The following is a 21,458-nucleotide window of genomic DNA, read 5'->3' on the forward strand; positions in this document are numbered from 1 at the left end:
ATCAGCACCTTATTGCTGTCTTGTTATACTTGCATAGGGCTTAAGACACAGCATGGCATTACCATATCCTCGTTATCCCTATGATTGGGGGGTCTGAGCCAAATCCAGATTTCTACCCGGAACTTCTGGTCTCACCATAGTTTCCATGTACAAATGTGTGTGCTTCCCACAGTACTCTCCATATACAAGAGAACGGGGTCCCACAGGGCTCTGTATTGAATGTGACTGTTCTAGTGGCTACCAATGATCTAGTTTCAGCTGTAAGGTCTACAGGGTCACCCACCTTGCATGCCGATGACCGTTTCAAGTAGTTCAGAACCAGTGGCATTCAGCTAGAATGTCTCATCCAATTTAACAACCTTGGAAGACAGTCGAGGACTGCTTTCAGTGACACAGATGGTGGCTGAAGTGTTGTAAAGTCACAGGACTCTTGCCTTAAAAACTTCATTAAAGCATGAGAGGCAAAGTATGTTGCAGGAAGTAAAGGCTGTTTTTCCTATGATGTGAGAACAGAGTTCTACAAGGTGGTTGCTGATAATGACTACTGATACCTTGAAGTTGAACTGGTACTGATTGTTTATGACAAATGTGACAGGAATACTGCACTTCACAAATGGGTTGGAAGTAATGTTGTGTTATACACTGAAATGTGCTATACAGTGTGTTGCATGGTACAAATACAGTGACCTCTAGCATGGGATCTATCTTTTTGGATATTCAGGTACATTACTTAAACCTTATTTCTTACCTGCCTTGGGATCATCTTCAGGACTTCGGATTTTTGGGAAGTACACTTTTACCTTCAATTCATACCAATTGCGTTACACGTGATACTAAGCTTTACTCCAGCAGTGATGCTGGCTGTGTTAAGTCAGGAAATCTGTTGCCTGAGTTAGTAACTAAAAGGCTGTTAACCTTCCTGCAGAAGTATTCTGGCCGCCTGATGTTGCGCCTTGGGAAGGATGAGGTGCTGCGTCAAATGCGGATGGGCGTGCTCCAGGACATAGACTACAAGTTGCTGTTTCCACTGCACAGCCCATTACCGGAGGTTAAACGCATAACGGCCAACAATGTCATTGTCTGCGAGGGACCACCAGGTACGTGTTGCTCTGTGGTGTAGTAGCATAGTTCTTGATAACAAAGCCTACCTGTGTCTTTTCCACAAAAGTAAAATGTACTTCATCACATAAATGGGTTTCTCTGCAGATTTCCATACTTCCTTCCATTTACACACCCTTACAGAACATCCCATGAATGTACAAGAAAGAGGGGATTCAGAGAGAGAGAAGCCATGTGTTCAACAATGTCATAAGGGGGTAAAAGGGGCAGCAGCAATAGTTTTAGGTCAAAGTAGAATTAATGCTATTTCTTTTAGATTGGTGGACTATATTAAATATCTTTCCAGTGGACTCGTACCATAAATGAAGCACAAAGGTCTATTAAATATTATTCTACAGCTGTCAAAACTCACTTCCTTTTTTTCCAGCCACAAATCTTAGCAGGAACAAGTGGAAGTTAACTGATGGAAAATCTGGTGAGTAGCATTCATGTTCAAACAATTCGTATTTGTTGTTGAAACCTAGTCCAAAACATTTTTCCGGGCCAGTGCACTGCGTCAAAGGGAAATTTTTCCTCTTCTGTAATCCAGGTGTCTCCTCAGTATTTTTATGTAACAGATTTGGAAGATTTCAGAGACTCTCCCTCCCTCGGGATTCAACAGGGTTCTGTTTTGATTGTCCCTTTCTTTGCAGTGGCTGTCAAAGATCTGGCAGCAGCTGTGGGGCCCACAGTGTCCCACTTTCTGTATGCTGACGGTTTTTGCATCCATTTATGTTCATCAATGCTGGACACTGCTGAATGTAGACTGTAGGGAGCAATGCACAGAGCACAGTCTTGGGCTGTCACTCATTTCTTCAATTTTTCTGCTACCAAGGTTTGGTTTGTGCATTCTTGTCGTTGCCACACAGTCCACCCCATCCATCTTAATCGCTGGTCTCACCTAGATTACGTGAGTCCCGCATACAGCTCAGCATCACCTTAGTCATTGTAGATCCTTGACCTGACACACCATTGTGGGGTATGACTGACAACTGGTGCCTTTCAGATGACTCCTATGATTCTCTTCCTGGCAGTGGGAGGGGTTCAACTGTTGCGTGTCCTGCGCCAACTTACACATTAAGCTTCTGCTTCTCCCCAGAGCACACAAAATTTTCTCTCTTCTTTCCAAATACATAGATCTATCTTCTGACAGCAGCCCAGGTCTGGTGTTAAGATTGCCATGTACATGCATTCCCATTTCTCTGAATTCTAAGTTTTCCCTCTGTCACCTCTTCTCCAGGATGCACCTCTATGGTGTATCCCCCATCCAGAGCTCTGTCTTGAGCTATCAAAAGGTCCAAAACACTTGGCACATCCTGCGGCACTCCACCACCAATTTTTCTCTATTCTCAGGCATTTCTGACTCTATATTGATGGCTCGATGGTTGCCAGTCCCATTGACTTTCCTTATGTTAATGCGGGATGTAATGAACTCTGTTCCTTGCTGGATGGATGCAGTATTTCCATTGTAAAGTTGGTAGCCACCTCTTGCTCTTGAACACTTCTGTTCCTCTACCAGTGACACCTTCCTCATCTGTAGCAACTCCTCAAGCAGTTCACAGGCTCTTGACCTGTGTTACCCTTGCCACCCCTTGGTCCTGATTATCCAGGATTTTCTTTGTAATCTTCAACAACGTGAATGCTTGGGGTTTTTGTCTGTGTGCTGGGTCACATTTGGATCACAAGGAATGAACTAGCTGACAGGCTGGCCAAATTAGTTGTTGGCAAGTCATCTCTTTGTTGGTATTCCGCAGTCACATACTTACCAGTAGTATGCCTCAAAGTTCTAGGGATTTGGAATATGGAATGGCATACTCATTGTCGAACACACTATGAGCAATAAAGGAGACGAATTTATGGAGATCTTCCATGTGGGCCTCTCACCAGGTTGGCTGGCTCCATATCAGCCACAGTTGACTGATTCGTGGTCATATTTTCCAAGATGAGAATCTGCCCACTGTTGTCGTGGTGCCCATTTGATTGTGGCCCACATTTTGCTGCATTGCCCTAACCTAGCTGCCATCTCCTGGACTCTTTCATCTTCCTGACTAGCTATCCCTCGTGTTAACAGAAAATGCCTCACTGGCTGACCTAGTTTTATGGTTTCTTTGTGAACGGGTTTTTACAGCTCTAAGGAGAGCACCTAAACTTCGTTGGACCATTGAGGGGTTGCCTCATTTGCCCTGAATGGGCAGCGGCTGTCAAGGGTTGGTGGTAGGCCCCAGTTCTTGCCGTACATGCTCCTTTGCTATTCTTCACCCTTCTCGTGTCTTACGTTTGACTTGCTCTTCTTTTGCTTTCCTGTGCTTCTCTTGGCCTGCCCGTGTCTCCATCCTTTTATGGATACTCTTTGGTAGGGTGCCTCTGGTAAGTGGTGTGCGAAGTGGGGTGTGAGGTAGGTAGGTAGGTAGGTAGGTAGGTAGGTGGGTGGGTGTCTGGCATCACACTTCCAGTTTTTGGGGTCCCTGGCTGCTCTTTGGACAGAGCGCCTCACCCACATTTCTTTCTTTCTTTCTTCCTTTCCTTCCTCCTTTCTTTCTTTCTTTCTTCCTTTCTTTCTTTCCTTCCTCCTTTCTTTCCTTTCTTTCCGTCCTCCTTTCTTTCCTTCCTCCTTTCTTTCCTTTCTTTCCGTCCTCCTTTCTTTCCTTCCTCCTTTCTTTCCGTCCTCCTCCTTTCTTTCTTTCTTTCTTTCTTTCTTTCCTTCCTCCTTTCTTTCCGTCCTCCTTTCTTTCCTTCCTCCTTTCTTTCCGTCCTCCTTTCTTTCCTTCCTCCTTTCTTTCCTTCCTCCTTTCTTTCTTTCCTTCCTTCCTCCTTTCTTTCTTTCCTTCCTTCCTCCTTTCTTGCTCCTTACTCTAGAGTTCAGAGACATTTGATAGACCTCAGGGTTTCCTTTCCTTGGGTTTTATGCATTAAGCTGTTCTTTGTTGACTTGCCTGTTACGGGCAGGAGGGACGGATGACTTTGTAGTTTGCTCCCTCTAATCATTAAACCAACAAAATGTGATACTCCTTGAATTATCCTAATTTGTGCAAAATCTTTGTGGTTTAACCAGTAGGTATAATCAGCTGACTGTACAGGCAGGCAACAGGGTAAACACGTAATTTATGATGCCTACTCATGTATACAAGTATAAAAGACTCCCATTGGGTCTTCAGAATGGACTAGCAACATTCAACGACTGATGGATACTGCCCTGAGGATTACAACCCACACATTTGGTTTACCATGATCATGTTGTCATCCTCATTAAATACTTGGTCAACTTACTGATAGACTATGAACTTTATTTGGGAGATGGAGCTGGGCAAATCTTTCCCTGTCCATGTGAAAATGTCATGTTATACCTGAAGTAGAATAGTTAGGACAAAGAATAACTACAGATGGAGTCCATCCTAATTTAAAACTGACAGAAGCTGTAAACCATCCAGAACTGACCAGTATGAAAGAATGGCAGGCATTCCTAGTCCCTGAAAGTTTTTACCAAAGTGTCATTCTGGGATTTACTAACAAAGTGTGCTTGGCAACTCAACTACTCAAAAATGTAGCAGGCTTTGACTGTCACTCCCATTCTGGCATATCAAAACTTTACAAAACCATTCATTCTAGCTGCTGATGCTAGTAATTTTGCAGTCAGTGTATTCTCATCACAACAAATGAATGAAAAGAGCATCTCTTTTTTTCACTTTCCACCTTATGAACTGAGCTGAATGCGATTACCAGACAATAGAATTTGTAGCACTGACCTGTGGCATAAACTAAAACCAATGTTTCTTAGCCAGCCAAGAATTTATCTGTATCTATGTCTATACTCAAAGAACTACTACAAAATGTGTGGCAGAGGGTACATCCCACTGCACCAGTTATTAGGGCTTTTTCTGTTTTGCATGTTCATGGAATATGGGAAAAAGGATAGTTTAATTGTATCTGTGCATGCTGTAATCTAATCTTGCCCCCATGATCCCTTTGTAAGCAATACATGGTGTGTGGAGGGGGGAGGGAGAGAATGGTGTCTGTGTGGTTTGTAATATATCCCTTTCCTGAAGTTGTCAATTAAAGTAGATTCTTGAAACTGTAAATAGTCTTTCTCAGGTTAGTTCACGTTTATCTTAGTGTCTGCCAATTCGGTTCCTTCAAAATCTCAGTGGGACTCTCCCTTGGGTCAAACAAACCTGTGATAATTTGTGCTCCTCGTCCAATATCCCCTGCTAATCCTGTTCGCTATATGTCCCACACACCTGCGAATATTCTAGGGTGGGTCACACGAGTCATTTGTAAGCAATCTCCTTTGTAGAATGATTGCATTTCCCTAGTGTGCTACCTAGTATTCTACCAATAAATTGAAGCCTGCTACCTGCTTTACCCATCGCTGGGCCTATGTGGTTATTCCACTTAACATTCTTAGTAAATGTTGGACTCAAGTATTAGTATGAGTTTACAGATTTAAACAGTGACTCACTAATATTATTCATAGGGTAATATGTTGTTTTCATGTGAAGTGCACAATTTTAAGTTTTTGAACATTTGAAGCAAGTTGGTTGTTTTCATGTGAAGTGCACAATTTTAAGTTTTTGAACATTTGAAGCAAGTTGCGAACCATTACACCACTTTGAAAGGAGGTCATTCTGTTCTTGATGTCTCATTATGTTTGAGCTAAGGATTTAAACAACAGATGCATATCAAGGATATTGGACAGTAGTTTGTGATCACTTCTGCTATCTCTGTGGACAGGTGTGACTTAAAAAAATGCTGGGCACAGTTTTTTTGTTAGAGATCTATGATAGTTAATAGTTGACAGAAGGGCTGACTCAGCTGTGAATCTGGTATAGAATCTGATAGGGATTCCATCAGGCCTGGAGGTTTCTTCAGTTTCAATGATTTCAGATGTGTCTCAACACCACTGACGCTAACAGCTATTTCACTCATCTTTTCAGTGGTGCAAGGGTTAAATTGGGGGAATAGCCCTGGGTTTATCTTTGTAAAGGAACATATGAAAATGGAGTTAAGCATTCCAGCCTTTGCTTTGGTATCCTCAATTTTAGTTCCTGTCTCATCCAACAGTGACTGGACACTAACTTTGGTGCCAGTAACAGCTTTTATGTATGACCAGAATTTCTTTGGCTTTGGTGAGAGATCATTTGAGAATATTCTGCTAAAGTAGTCATTGAAGGCTTCACACGATGTTTTCTTGACTGCCGAATGCATTTCATTCAGCACCTCTCCATCAATAGCCCTACCCTTTGTTTTGCACCTACTGTGTAGTAAGCTCTGTTTCTTTGAAAGTTTATATACAGTGACTATACGGTATACCATGGACGAGCTATCCCATTGCAAACTCCCCTCCTGGATACATATCTATCCAGTGCATTATCAACTATTCTTTGAAACTTGAGTCAGTCCCTCTACAAGCTCCTGTCCTGAGCTGAAAGTTCAAAGTTCCTCATTGAGGTATGAAACTCATTGAGGTATGAAACTATTGTTACTCTGTCTAGTTTGCTAAACATACAAATCTTTGTTTGTCTTAGTTGTCCTTTGCGTATTTATATTCAGTTTCTGTACCTGTCTCATTGTTGCTATACGTACCTCACTGCCACCGACACCAGTTTGGATGTGTACTTCCTCAAATAGGTTGGGTCTCTTTGTTGTCATAAGATTCAATGTATTTTCATTGTGAATGGGGTTTTGACCTACAAGTTCTAGGCAGATTTCACTAATAAGATATTACACAACACTGAAGTGGTTGCTAAATCTGAATGATCTCAACAGGACAGAACATTAGCCAGATGGGGCTTGGGTCTCATGGTGTGCCAATTGTAGGTAGGCAGGCAGGCAGGTAGGCTCCCCAGGGGGTCCACAACTCTTTTGTGGATACGTATGTGGTGAGCAAGGGGCCCAGAGTTTGTGCAGCTTTCGTTTCTTTCTAAGCTGCATATCTTGCCTTTCCCCCTTCCCTCTCTCGTTGGTAGTATGTTTTGCGCATACGTCTGGAGATGGATGCTTGTGAATAAATGGTTTCTCTTGTTGTATCTCTACAATGCAAAGTATCCTTGATCCCTCTCATTACCTTTTTTCCACTGTGGCGTTTGAGAATTCTCCTCTTGTTTCCTTTTCTTTATTCCTCCTTGTTCCTCCCTTTTCCCTTCTTTCTTCCCTGTGCGTGTCTGAAGGCCGACCCACATGTTACCACACGTTCCCACACATAGCCGGTGATTGGATAATGCATAATTCCCCACCCAGGTAGACAAGTAGGACACGTGTGTACCCCCTGGTAAACACCAGGCCCAGGGAGGGGTGATTACCTGAGCTGGTACCTTCCAAACATGCTGATTGGCCCCTCTGTCCATTTCTCTGGAGGTGTGACCTGAGGTGTGGACACTCACCTAAGACCCTCGGAAAGAGCCCCCACTAGGAAGGAGCACGCCATCAAAGATGCCAGTAATCATGGGGATATGTTTGCAATGGTTTCTTCTACTTCTACTTCTTCTGCCCGTAAGAGAAAGCTATCCGAGTCTCGGCCACAGAAAATTCTTCCATCAGTGCCAAGGTTCCTAGTTGTTTCTTGGTCTGACGAAAGTCAAGACTTCCCAACAATAAATCCTTTCATTATTCAGGAAGTTATTGACGCAATTTTAGGTCCTGTAAAGTCTTGTTCCAGGTTACAAAATGGCCCCTGTTAGAAATGCAGTGCCCTCCAGGTACACAAATTGCTTCAAACTACACTGCTACACACCTTCCCTGCCCGGGTGGAAGTGCACCATACTTTACTCACCATGTGGGGCGGTTTATACAAGATCACTCGACTGATTATCAAATGAGGAGATCAAAAATTACATGTCTGATCAGGGAGCAACAGCCATACGTACAGTACAGAAAAGGGTTGAAGAGGAATTTGTACAGACCCACACTCTCTTCTTGACAGAGTTCCACTTCCATCGAACATTAAAGTGGGATATGAGAATTTCAGTTCACCCATACATCCCCATCCCTACGTGTTGCTATCAGTGTCATACGTTTAATCAGACCAGTCAGTCGTGTTCCAATCCGGCCAAATGCGTTACCTGTGCCAGGGATGCCCATGAGGGTGATTGTCCACCCCCACACCCTCATTGCACCAACAGTATGGGTGACCACACTGCTTCCTCTAGGGATTGCCCTATTTTTAAACATGAACAAATTATTCAGGAACTCTAAAGTGAAGGAAAAGGTGTCTACCTTTGCAGCTCGTAAGATAAGAAACAGTTCCTCTCCTTTTCTGCCATGGCATAGAACTGTTTCTACAGCGCCACCCAGTGGTAGCCGCCCTCGGCCGTCTTCTGTGTCACAAAGATGCACTGCTGGTGGCTGATCAACCAGCCAGTCACTGGTGGTAGGCACTGCCCTCAAGCAACCTATGGATCACAATCTTTTGCCTCTGGCTGAATGCCATTCTATGCCGTTGGCCACCAGGTCTCAGTGCGGTCGCTGAGCTGACAGCAACCGCTGTAAGGTGTTCACTTTCTCGTCCACCCTGAGTCAATTATCCATTGGAATATCTGCGGAATTTGCTCCAATTGGGATGAACTGTCAATCGTCTTATGATCCTACTCCCCGGTCATCTTTTGTTTCCAGGAAACAAAGCTACGTCTGCACAATCGCTTTGTTTTTCCCCATTTCCAATCAGTCCGATTTGATCTACCCCCTGTTGCTGCCGTTCCAGCACACAGGGGCCTTAAGATTCTTCCCCCATGATACTATCCATTATTGCCCATTCCCCTTACAGCGTTCCTTCCAAGCTGTCACTGTACATCTTTCCCTTTCCGGATACAACATACATTCCATTGTCCACAACAGTGGCAAGAGCCAATCTCCTTCATATCTTTAGTCAGCTCCCACCCCCTATTTGCTGGTTGGGGACTTCAACACCCACCACCCAGTATGAGGATCTACACATCCTTGTCAGAGAGGCTCCCTGCTGATTCACCTCTTCCACCTAGCATATCTTGTATGCCTCAACACTCAGGAACCTACATTTTTGTCTGCCTCCGTGTCAACCTACTCTCATTTGGGCCTTTCAGTCAGTACTGTTTGGCTAGCTCAGCACTTCAAATGTTCGCTCTTGCTAACACACACACTCGAGTGACCATTTTCCACGTGTCCGATTACAGCCACAACTGCCATCTATCGCCCAAGAGGCTGGAAGTTTTCCTAAGTTAACTGGACACTTTTCTTCTCTCTAGCAACATTTGATGACTGTCAATTTCCTAGCGGTGATGACAAAGTCACTCATGTTATGGAATTTATTCTTACAGCTACGGAACTTTCAATACCTCGTACCTCCCCTTTGCCCAGCATCCACCAGTTCCTTCGTGGAAGGAGGCATGTCATGATGGAATATGCGAACGGAGACATGCTGTTCGCTTTTTCTACTATGATCCTACATTGGCCAACTGTATCCACTATAAGCAGTTACGTGTGGGATGCTGTCACATCATACATGATAGCAAGAAGGCAAGCTGGGATTTCTTTACCAGCACCTTTAACACCTTCACTCCCTCATCAGTAGTTAAGAGTCAAAATTCGACGGTTATCCAGCATGTCTAGTTTTCTCTGGGTTAACTGTCATGGAAGATACCTTAATGGACCCAGTTGCAATTTCTAACCCGTTGGGTCAACACTTCGCTGACGTTTAAAGCTCTTCTAATTACCCACCAGCCTTTCTCTTGAAGAAACAAGCAACGGAAGTGTGACCTCTTGCTTTCTCCTCTCAAAATCACGGAAGCTATAATACTGTTTTTTCTATGCAGGAACTCCAACACGCATTGTATTTCTCTTGCTCTTCCACCCAGGACTGGATGGCATCCATGTCCAAATGTTACTCAGTTTATCGTACCCTAGTCAGTGTTACGTTCTTAGCCTTTATAATTGAATTCGGACCAACAGTACCTTACCGAGAAGATGGTGGGAAGTTACTGTCATTCGTGTTCCGAAACATGGAAAGGATGAACATATCTCCTCTAGCTATTGCCCAATCTCTCTGACGAGTAGTGTTTTTAAAGTTTTGGAGTGTATGGTAAATTGCTGTTTAGGCTAATGGCTGGAGTCCCAAAACCTTTTAACTGCCCAATGCGGTTTCCGAAAGCATCAGTCCGCAGTTGACCATCCTGTTGCTGTCTCCATTTATATCATGAACAATTTCTCAGAAAACGCCAAATGGCAGCTATATTTTTTGATCTGGAGAGGGCATACGATACCTGTTGGAGGACAAGCATCCTCCACACATTTTCTCTTGAGGTGTGGGTGAATATATATATCTCTGGGCATTTTGGTATACAAGGAAACAAGGCAGCTGGCATAGAGGCAAAGGCTGCTGTCTCTCTTCCTCGGCCCACTGTTAGCATGGTTCCCTTTGCCGATCTACAGAGCATTTTCTGTCATTGTGTTGCTCTTCTATGGCGTGCGCACACACATTGGTCTGCACTTCAGGATAGTAAATTAAGGGACATAAAACCTCTTCTCTGTTCTTGGACATCTTCCTCTCGGCCATGTTGTTGGGAGAAGGTAATTTTAACTAGTCTCTGGACTGGGCAGTCTTTTTAGCCATTGACATCCTGTAAGTGGTGATCGTTCCCCACTTTGTCCCCGCTGCTCTCAGTTGTGGATGGTGAGACACCTTTTACTTCAGTGTCCCTATTTTAATCCGCTACACACCCATTTACAGCTGTCGCCTGATACATCTTCCCTTTTAGCAGATGACACATGTTTCAGCTGATTGCATCCTTGAGTTCATAAGTGTTAGTGAAATGACATCGGTCATTTGAAGCTCTTTTTCAGCCCTTCAATAGCATTTTTCTAATATTTCCTTCCTTTTTTAGTTTCCCTCATCCTTGAGTTTTGCTCCCATAGTTGTTGATTTACTGTTAAAAGAATTTTATGATATTCATTATGATACAGTGGCAAAAGAGCTACTAAAGTAAGAGTAGCTGAACAAGAAAGTATATGTTTACATTTAATGTAGCGCTTCATGCAGTAAGCAGGATGCAGGGAACAAAACCAAAGCGTCTCTGCAAGAGCTCTCAGAAACAGGTGAACCTTTCGAATGAGCGTGTGGGTGGGTGTTGATAGTGTAGGACCTTTACCAAAAATTAGATAGAAATTATTACATCTTGACTATTCTGGACCACTTTAAGATATCTACTGGCACCAGTCTGACCAATGTTCCAAGACCATGGTGTGTATGTTTAAGACTGAATTTTGAATTATGGCTCAACTTCTTTGATTTTTTCCCCCATTTATTGGCTTTGGGGATGTGCACAGTCACCCATCTCAATAGTGGATTGTCAATTCTGAAGATACGAACATAAAGATAACATAAGTGCCAGTCCCCAGGCAGATAAAATCTCAGACTACATGGGAACTGAACCCAGGCTGGTTCACTTGGCAACCTACTGAGCTGACCACACAGCTACAGGGATGGAAACCTCCTATAATTAATGACAATGGTTACAATTTTACTTCTGAATTACTATAGTAAGTATGCAGATGGAAACTGACACCAGCTCATTCGCAGAGGAATGGGTGAGTGGAAAGAATTCATCAAACAATCATGAAAGTGTCACCATGTTGGCAATAAGCACAGTTCATGGAACACACATGTATCGTACATGCTCAGTGATTAAAACATGGTCTACATCAGCTTGTGGCTCAGCCCTTATAAAATTATCTATGGCTAAGAATGTTTGTCATTTCACTTGGCCACATCAGAAAGAGCAGCAGCAAAGAATATGAGAGACTTAGCGAGCAAACTACATGAGGTATGGAAGCACGTAAAGGTTTGAAACTGTCAGTCCTATCTCTAATGGACTGCTAATTTGTGACTGTGATGCTGTTACACCTAAATATTGTGTTGATATAGTTTATTTGATCAGTGTTCATGCAAGGAGGTTTAAATTGCATTTGAAAGGGCTTTATGAAGTCCTTGAATGTGCAAGCCAGCTATTGAAAAACTGACTACTGAGGTAGACCCTGGAAGCAGTTGAGACAACCACAGATTGCACCAGAACATGACCAGCTGGTGAGCCAATAACACAGGAATTTATTGTTAGCCACTGACAAGCTGGACACCACCAGACAAGCCGTGCAGGTGTGAGCAGCACTTGTGCATTATCTGCTACACCGGAGGTAGTGCTAGGTGTGTGCATGAGTCATTTACATGTAGTACACAAGTGTTGATTCTTGCTATTGTTTCGATCCCTAGTCTTTGTTTTTGTGACAACCATTCCCCATCAGTCCAATGTTCTTTTTGAGCCACAAACAAGCTTGGTAGTAGCTACTGGTATTGTAAGCCTATTTTGAGGAATAATCTAAGTGAACAACAATATAGGAAAAATAAACACTTCACTGACAGGTCTGGCAGCTCAGACCATTAGTGAGATAGAAGAGCAAATCCTGAGCATACATGAATGTGTGAAGGTATTCAGTTGATTCCCGTCAATCGTGGACCCAGAAATATCTTGGTACCATAGTTTGATTACAGCTAATGTGAGAGACAAAGTAGCATTTATGGCCTAAAAAATGGAAATTGAGTGCTTTCTTTATATTTTATTTACTTATTTCACCCAGTGAGTTCCTTCAATTTCAATTAAGTGGGACAGATGAACTGTGATACAGATTTGAATTTAATCTGTGCTTTTTAACAGTCTTGACTAGTATCAAAAAGCTGTGCAGAGTATTATTACTTTGAAGGTTTCAGAGCTGGATTATCAACAACTTTCCCAATTATTTTATATTTGCTCACTTCCGGTTTCTTAAAGTTGAAAGAGGGAAAAACCCTGTACACCTCCCTAGCTTAAAACTGTTACTGCCAGTGACATCGTGCTTGATTTGTCACCTACAATGAATGAAGCATAACGAGTCAGGGTGTGAGTGCACCTTACTTTCACCACAGTATCAGAATTAGTAGGATAGATGAGCCACTCTGGTGGTTCATTTTCATTGGGGAAGGTGATGTAAGACCTCAGAGGTGGAAGATAGGTGTTCACATCATAGAACTCAGTATGTACAAACCCTTGTCACCTAACTCAGTGAAGCTGCTGGCAGTGAATCATATGAAATCAAAACTGTTGGTTCTATGTTGAGCTGTTGTAACTGCCAGTGATGCTCATGCCAGGTTTGTCAATATACCACCAGAGCCTTGACTACGTGTGTGTGTGTGTGTGTGTGTGTGTGTGTGTGTGTGTGTGTGTGTGTGTGTGTGTCTCTTTGTCTTTTGGTATAAGAGTGCCATTCATAATTTGTATGTCTAAAATTATAATGTTGCTAGTGCTGAGTCAGCAAATATAGTTCTTAGCAGATGATTGTTCAAATGGATGGGAGGTGCTGAAGTACCAAACAGTGAATAAAAAAAATTTCTAGGAAATTTGTGGCAAATGCGCACACGAGGATGGACTCAAACCTCCGACAGGGGCAGCCATGCGAACTGTGGCAAACAGTGCAGACTTCGACCAAAAATTCCTCTTGGAGCAAAAGTAGAATGTTCTCATGAATTGTAAGGATGGAAGCCTTTTGTTGTTTCACAGATTCCTTAACCATGGAGTCCCTAATTCATAGAACGGCCGGTGCGATTACCATGTTTAGCCTCTGCAGCTCTGTTGAGCTGTGGAGGTAGGTGTTTTCATACATAGTGCATGTTGTATTTCATGCATAAGCTTCACCTGTGCAACAAGGCAATATTGACCTGAATATTACTTTTGCATTGTATTGTGACTGGGCAAATTACTGTTAATGTTAAAGTTTCTTTTTAATGGTTGGAAGAGGCACCTGCGAGCTGTTCGGTTTACTATTATAACAGTACACTTAGTTCACCACTACTGATATTACATTTACTTTTGCTACATTGCACAGAAGGAAAATCTATGAAACAGATGTGGAAGTATGCAAAGTAAGCTCATTCTGTAGTCTTCAAATCAACCAATTTAACATTTCTAAACTAAAGGGGTTGCTTATTTTTTGATTACTTTATCTACACTGACTTTGGATCCAGACTAAACACAATCTGAAGTGGCCATTTAGATTAAAACATGTTTCACTCAGCAGTGTGTTATATCACTGGATTGTTGATATGTCAGAATTTGGTGGTTCCCATTAATTTTGGGGACAGCTGGTTGATAATCATGCCATGTGAAATTACGTCAGAGCTACTAACTACATTCACAGGTGATCCTGCCTCTGATTGGCTATTCTTGGAGTTAATTTGGGTGTTTTTGTGCCCTTCATTACTAAGATTTTACCACCGACATACATTAGTTCTCAAAGTGTGTGTACAAGTAACCTGCATCAACTTCTATGATGAAACTTCAGCATTATGTGAGTGAGAAGAACTGTTGATCTCCTATATCTGGTTATCAGGGGAAAATTTAAGCACATTTTTAAAGTGGATTCTTTCAGATAGAGGTTGCATTTATAATTTCTTACTTACACGAGACTGATTTATCTTTGACAATGCTTTGTGTTTAAAATTTAATAAAAGCTACAACATGATTTCACTTACTTGTTACCATCAGATTATTAGGTTAATTGAATCTGAAGGGGACTTCAGCTAAGGTTGAAGCTATATTATCTTTTACCATTTCTTTTGATGATAATTAGTCCAATTTGAATTAAAATCTTCCTAGCCTAATGTCCATAACATGAAAACCTTTAAGTTACTACAAAAGCTGTTTGCTCCACTGTAGCACCTTTTAAACATTGCTAACTATTGGAACTGTTAATATGTGCAAAGAGGTCTACATACAGTAAGCATTAGGAACTAACAAACAGCAACAGGTAGGCTACATGCTGACAAAATGCTTAATGTTAACTATTAACTGCGTTTTTATTTCAGTCAGAGCAAGCACGCTGACAACCATAAGGTTGGAGCATTCACTCTTCCCAGTGGTGGCACCCCTGTCACCTGGCAAGCACCCAGCAACTGGATCAGGAAGACCACGGCCACAACAGGGAGGAATGAACCCTGAGTACCTAGACACTAATGGACCATTTTCCGCAGTGAAGCCACCATCTGAGGACACAGGAGGTTTTGTGCATTCAAACAACCCATTCTTTTTCACAAAGCCACCTAGAGCAACTACTGTGCCACCCGCAACACCTCCACCGTGGCAAAACAGAGCTCCTGACACAGGTGAGAGTATAACTTAAACTAATTGCATAGAGCAACAGAAACTACTGTGGTAAAAATAAAATTTGAAACACATCAGCAAACCAATGACCAAAGCCTGTAACTATAAAATTTCAAGCAGCGATTGTAATATTGCGTGTCTAGTTCATCTGCATAGTTTGTAACTGATAAACCTTGCATTGTTGTCTTGCCTATTGTCCTTAATTTGCCTACAGCTGATGCACCTCCACAAATGCCAATTCTGGGAGATTAAACAATGGAAACTCAAGGTAGGAGTACCAACAATGTAGGAAAAAGACGGATTGCTACTTACCGTATGGAAGATAAGTTGTAGACAGGCACAATTAAGATGGTCACATACAGCTTTCAGCCAGTGTCTTTGTCAGCAAAAATGACACACACTCCAGTCCCTGCTTAGTCATAGGCCCTTCCCAGAATCTCTCTCCTGAACCCATTTCCCTCCTTGCCCCTGTGACCCCCCTCCCCCCCTCCCCCCCCCCTCCCCCCCCCACACACACACACACTTACCTTCTACATGCTCCCCAAAATCCACAAACCCAACAATCCTGGCTGCCCCTTTGTGGCTGGTTGTTTCCCCATTGGAAGAATTTCGGCTCTCATTCACCAACGCCTCCAAGCAGTTGTGCATAATCTTGCCTCCCACGTGAAAGACACCAACCACTTCCGTCACTGACTCTCTACCATCCCCAGTCCTTTACCTCCTGGATCCCTACTTGTCACTGTTGATGCCACCTCCCTATACACCAACATCCCTCTCTTACTGCTATTGTACACTACCTTTCCCAACGTTCTTCAGATTCCAAACCCATTACCTTCTTCTTCATACACCTTACTAACTTACATTACTAACCCACAACTACTTTTCATTTGAAGGGAAGGTAGATAAACAAATCTGCAGCACAACCGTGGGCACCCACATGACATCGTCCTACTCCGAACTTTTTATGGGCCATTTAGAGGACGCCTTCATAGCCTCCTAAAGCACCAAATCCCTAGGCTGGTTCATGTTCATTGACGATATCTTCATGATCTGGACTCAGGGCCAAGACACCCTATCTTCATCCCTTCACAACCTCAACACCTTCTGTCCGATCTGCTTCACATGGTCCTCCTCAACCCTGCATGCCACTTTCCTAGATGTTGATCACTTCTTCTTCTTGATGGCTCCATCTGCACTTCTGTCCACATTAAATCACACCAACCACCAACAGTACCTGCATTTTGACAGCTGTCATCCCTTTCACACAAAAAAAAAAATCCCTCCCATATAGCCTGGCTACCTGGGGATGGTGTATCTGCAATGACAAAAACTCCCTTGCTCAGTATGCGGAGGGTCTCACCTAGGCCATCACAGACAGGCACTATTCCCAAGATGTAGTCTGCAAACAGAAACAGATCTCCCATGCTATTTCCCCTTGCACCCCAATCCTCTCACCACCCCCAAGAACCAGCCACAAAGGAGTGTTCCCATAATCTCATAATACCGCCACGGACTGGAACAACTGAACCACATCCCTGGCCAGAGCTTTGATTACCTATTGCCCCATTGCCCACCCAACCTCTACAAGATCTTGGTCCATCCCTGTGCCATTCCTAATCCCAACCCCTTGCCAGGAGGATCACATCCCTGTGGAAGACCTCTATGCTTAACCTGCTCAATCTACCCACTCGACCTTGCCTATTCCTGTCTTGTCACATGTTTATCCTACCCACTAGGGGCTGGACCACCTGTGAAAGCAGCCATATCATTTACCAGCTCTGTTGCAATCATTGCATAGCTTTTTATATTTGTACGACTACCAACCAGCTGTCCATCATGATGAATGACCATTGCCAAACTGTGGCCAAGAGCAAAGTGGACAGTTCTGTGGCACAATATGCAGCTGAACATAACACATTTGATTTCAATGGCTGTTTCACTACCACAGCCAGTGGATCCCCCCTCCCCCCCAACACCAGCTTCTCTGAACTGTGCAGATGGGAGTTATCCTTAAAACACTTTCTCCACTCCTGTAATAATCCTGGCCTCAACCTATGGTAGTGTACTGTCCCCACCCCTCTGTTCCATCATTTCCTCCCCATTCTTATCTCTCACCGTGCTTGTTTGCAGCCCTCTGCCAATGATTTTGCCCGTCTTTCCCCACTCCTCTCCTGTTTTACTCCTTTTCTTCACCATCTCCCTTCCCCACAACTTCATGATGCTGCACCTGTCACCAGTCTAGTCCCTGTACACCCCACCAAACAGCTTTCATCTCTCTCCCCATCCATACACTACTATCACCTTCCCCACCACCTCCTGATTGCTGCTTGTATATCACGTCATGATGATGCATTCTCTGGCCCGAGATGCTGGAATTGGGGTGTGCATCTGTGCTATTAACGAAGGCTGTAGGTGAAAGCTGTATGTGAGTGTCTGTGTATGTCGAAAATTCCGAGTGATTGGTGGACAAGAAACGTTTCAGCTAAAAAGAGAATGTGATACTACAGCAGAGTACTAAAAATCACATGTGTAGAGTGGATAGCTAATGGTGTAATGAATTGAACTGGAGACAATAATTTGTGGGACAATGTGACTAAAGAAAGGGATCAGCTGATAAGGCACCCTGAGGCATCAGGGAATCATGAATTTGACATTTGAAGGAAATGAGGGAATGAAGGGAGCTGCAAAACTTTACACATTTAAAAATTATAGTTGGAATCAGAGAAAATAAGGAAGTGACTTTTTTATTCAAAATTAGTAATCAGTTCCATGATAACACTTCAGAAGAGATCAGAACTCTGTTCTATTCTGGGAGTGGGACTCTTACCTGAGGAGATGGTTTATAGGCAATGTCATTAATGAGTAACTTAACCTCGTATGGTTTGTTACCTGCCTCACAATGTACATCTGACTTTGCCACTGTGTGGCTTCTGTAAAGTTTGGAAAATATGAAAGGATACTGGCAATGAGAATATTTGAATTACTTCAGGAGTTGACTGATTCACTATCACAGCATTGTCTGCAAAAGGTGACTGTCCATGTTTGAGTCTATCGGACAGTTCTAATTTGTGAGCAAGCTTCAAGACAGTGTACACTATGCTGCAGGGTAAATGATTGCTTCTAGAGTAGATGGCACTTTCCAATAAAAAAAGATTCATTGTCCATTACTATACTGTTACTGTAAGCCCTTTTAGGTGATTGTTTTGCTGATAAGTATATGCCTTCAAAGGTGAGTTTGTAATCCCCTCCCATTTTTTTACACTGATACCTAATTTCATTCTTCTACATAACATTGGAAAAAATCACCAGTTAAGTTAATAAAATGCAGGCTTCTGGGGCCAATTATTTTTTGCATGGAGCATAAAATAAAGAATGTTTGTTTATTTCTTTTTATCAAACATAATATTTTTTAACCATATAAAACTTACAATTGCTAAAAGTCTTATTTTCTTTAGGATCAATCAGTTGTGGAAGGCCAATAGTTCCTGTTGAACTTGTCCTGAATGGAAATCGTACTTCAAGAGGAGAATGGCCATGGATTGCAGCTATATTCACAGTCACAAGCATTGGACAAGAATTTGCTTGCAGCGGTAGTCTCTTGAACCGAAGGACTGTCATCACAGGTACACAGTGGAAGCTAAGCTGGATGGAGCGATGGGTGGCCCAAATAGCTTAGGCAATTTGCCTCTGCTATCTGGTTCTACTCCTACCCCTCTTTTCTCTCTTTTTTTCCCCCCTCCCTCTATATTTACCCAAGTGGAACTGACATTTTAATGTTACATTATTTATTGTTAAACATAGGATATCTTTCAATTATCTGTCTTTGTTTTCACAGTTCTTGAGTGCAGTATGTCCATGCTTCCTTTTCAGAGATACAGTAATTGCCTTAATTTAGTAAATTTGTGGTGTGAGGGAGCAATAAAGTTCTTGTGTATGTAGGGCTTTATTAATAAACCAAATCCATCTTTAAACTCCCTTGCTTCTATGCTTAGTTGTGGTAGGGGACTAAGTCAGTGAACATACACACTGAAGTGCTGCATTTGTGCTTAAATGAGATTACATAATATTTTCTTCTTTCCTTTTCTCACAAACAGTTTGTCAGAAAAATGCTTGCTGTTATGATACTAGTTTGTTATGCACTACAATGTAATAAAATGCTTACTAATTGCATAGCTAAAATACAAATAACTTCCATATGTCTGCTTTCTAATGCTTTGAGTGAGAATAAATATGTGAAGTGTGACCATATTTAAATGAGTAATTTTTCAAGGAACTCTGTGTTTGTAAAGTGTATTTGCAGACAAGTGCTACTATGTTGTTAAATAATATTTTGTTCCAAAGTAATGGATGTCATTTAAAAAGAAAATTCTTTTTATTTATGAATGTTTCTTTTTGTATTCAAAAATTTACATATTGTAAATATTACTTTGTACTAAACTAACAAAGTGACTATTATTGTCATGTTCCATTGTCTAAAAAAGCAAGCAATGTCACCCAAGCTTATTGTCTTCTGTTAATTTTCTAAACACTACCTATTTGTTGGAATAACTACAGCATTTGTGTTACCTTTTTATGGCAATGGATTGGTTTAGTTATTTGCTTTTTTTTCTTTTTATCAGTTGGAGGGAGAGTACAGGGATAATGAAAACTGAATGTGTGTAACACTTCAGCACACATACCTACTAGATAAGTTCCATTCAGTGGAACTGTTTTCTGTGCACTTCCTATTCATTATGCTGTAGCATAGTTCACATCTGTCTTCAATCTTTTTGACAAGCACCTGAAAACTAATAGGAAATGCAATTAAAATTGGCATGTAATACTGTGATAGTGAGAACCTGGGAGGGAGGGGGGTGAGGGAGGGAGGGGGGGGGGGGGAAGAGAGGAGGGGGGTATGTTTGGACTAAATTTTCCCCACAATAAAATGTAAATTGCACAGGTAATCTATATTTAATATAGAATTGAATCAGAAGAACAGAATTTTGCTTGTCTATTCAGTCCTGCTTCCTTAATAACCTACAGCTCAACACTTGGTTGCCTTTTATCAACTTAACATTATGAGGTCAGTTCAATTTTATAAAGACCTTTTATTAGCCATGACAAGTGTTTTCTGTTCAGTGTCACACAGTTTGCCATTTATGAATATACATGCAATAAATGTCACGATGTGGGATGTGTCAGTTGAATAAATGCTGGTCATTTGTAGGTCTGTAATTTTTATTTCTGTTAAAGAATTACTCTGCTAGAGTGCTGTTATGAAGAAAAAAACTTCCTTGTATTTGAAAAGACTTCCAGTGTTTGTCGCATTTCTGTGGGCATTAGTTTTATAGTCATGTATCTCGTGCCTTTCTGCACTGTAGTTACGTTCACTAGCAGGAAGAGCAGATTAGTTTTTTCCTCTTTGCGCACTCTTCGTGAAAACATGATATTCAGACTGCTTAAACAGATGTCAATGTTTTAAATTTTTTGGTATATTAAATCGGTGTGGATCAGGTCTCAAACCTGGGATGTTTACCTTTCATGGGCAACTGCCCTACCACCCAAGCTACTCAAGCAGGACTAGTGACACACACTCACAGCTTTACGTCCACCTCTACCTCGTCTTCTACCTTCCACAATTCACTGAAGTCGAAATCAGAGCACACTCCATTAATAGTAAACTCGTTCTGCAAATGATATGCAGGGCTTGCATATGAACCTCATTTGTAACTAATTACTTTCTTTTGTGCAGTCAGTACCTCTTAACTGAGTACTCCAGAACAGTGTTCCTCAGAATATCAGTGAATGAAAACACCTTACTGATTTTTATATACATCAAATTGCCATTTATTCTAGTTGCAGAAGTAGCTGAACCTATATTTTAGAGGGCACATTGTACAGTTTCTTCAGTCATTTATCATTACAAACTTTAAAGAGATTAGAATTTTCTGCACTGTTCATTAATAACAGATGCTGTGGTTTTGATTATATGGAACAGGAAGAACTACTTTTCTCAAAGTTTATAGCTAATCAGTTTGTACAAAACAAGTTGCTGACTAAAAATTCATTACCTGTTTTCACCGTGGATGCTTCTTCACTCACAAAGGGAGGCCATGATGTTTGGAATGCAGATTTACTGCAAACTGCGTATACTCATAGTACTTCATGAGGACAACAAAATGAGTAAGCAGTAGCGCGTACCTCTCAATCGTTATTGAGAAAATCGTAAGA

General features: G+C 42.0%; 1 protein-coding gene across 1 annotated transcript in view; it reads left to right on the plus strand.

The window, feature by feature from the left end:
- LOC124545279 (serine protease gd-like) overlaps positions 1 to 21,458 on the plus strand; it is a 294,473-nt gene that overhangs the window by 222,274 nt on the left and 50,741 nt on the right. Inside the window, exons 3-5 of the mRNA XM_047124163.1 lie at positions 926 to 1,097; positions 14,954 to 15,250; positions 18,704 to 18,871. Of these exons, the coding sequence (XP_046980119.1) occupies positions 926 to 1,097; positions 14,954 to 15,250; positions 18,704 to 18,871 (637 nt within the window). The remainder of the gene's footprint in view (positions 1 to 925; positions 1,098 to 14,953; positions 15,251 to 18,703; positions 18,872 to 21,458) is intronic.

Source organism: Schistocerca americana, chromosome 8 (assembly GCF_021461395.2).
Source record: "Schistocerca americana isolate TAMUIC-IGC-003095 chromosome 8, iqSchAmer2.1, whole genome shotgun sequence".
Lineage (NCBI taxonomy): Eukaryota > Metazoa > Arthropoda > Insecta > Orthoptera > Acrididae > Schistocerca > Schistocerca americana.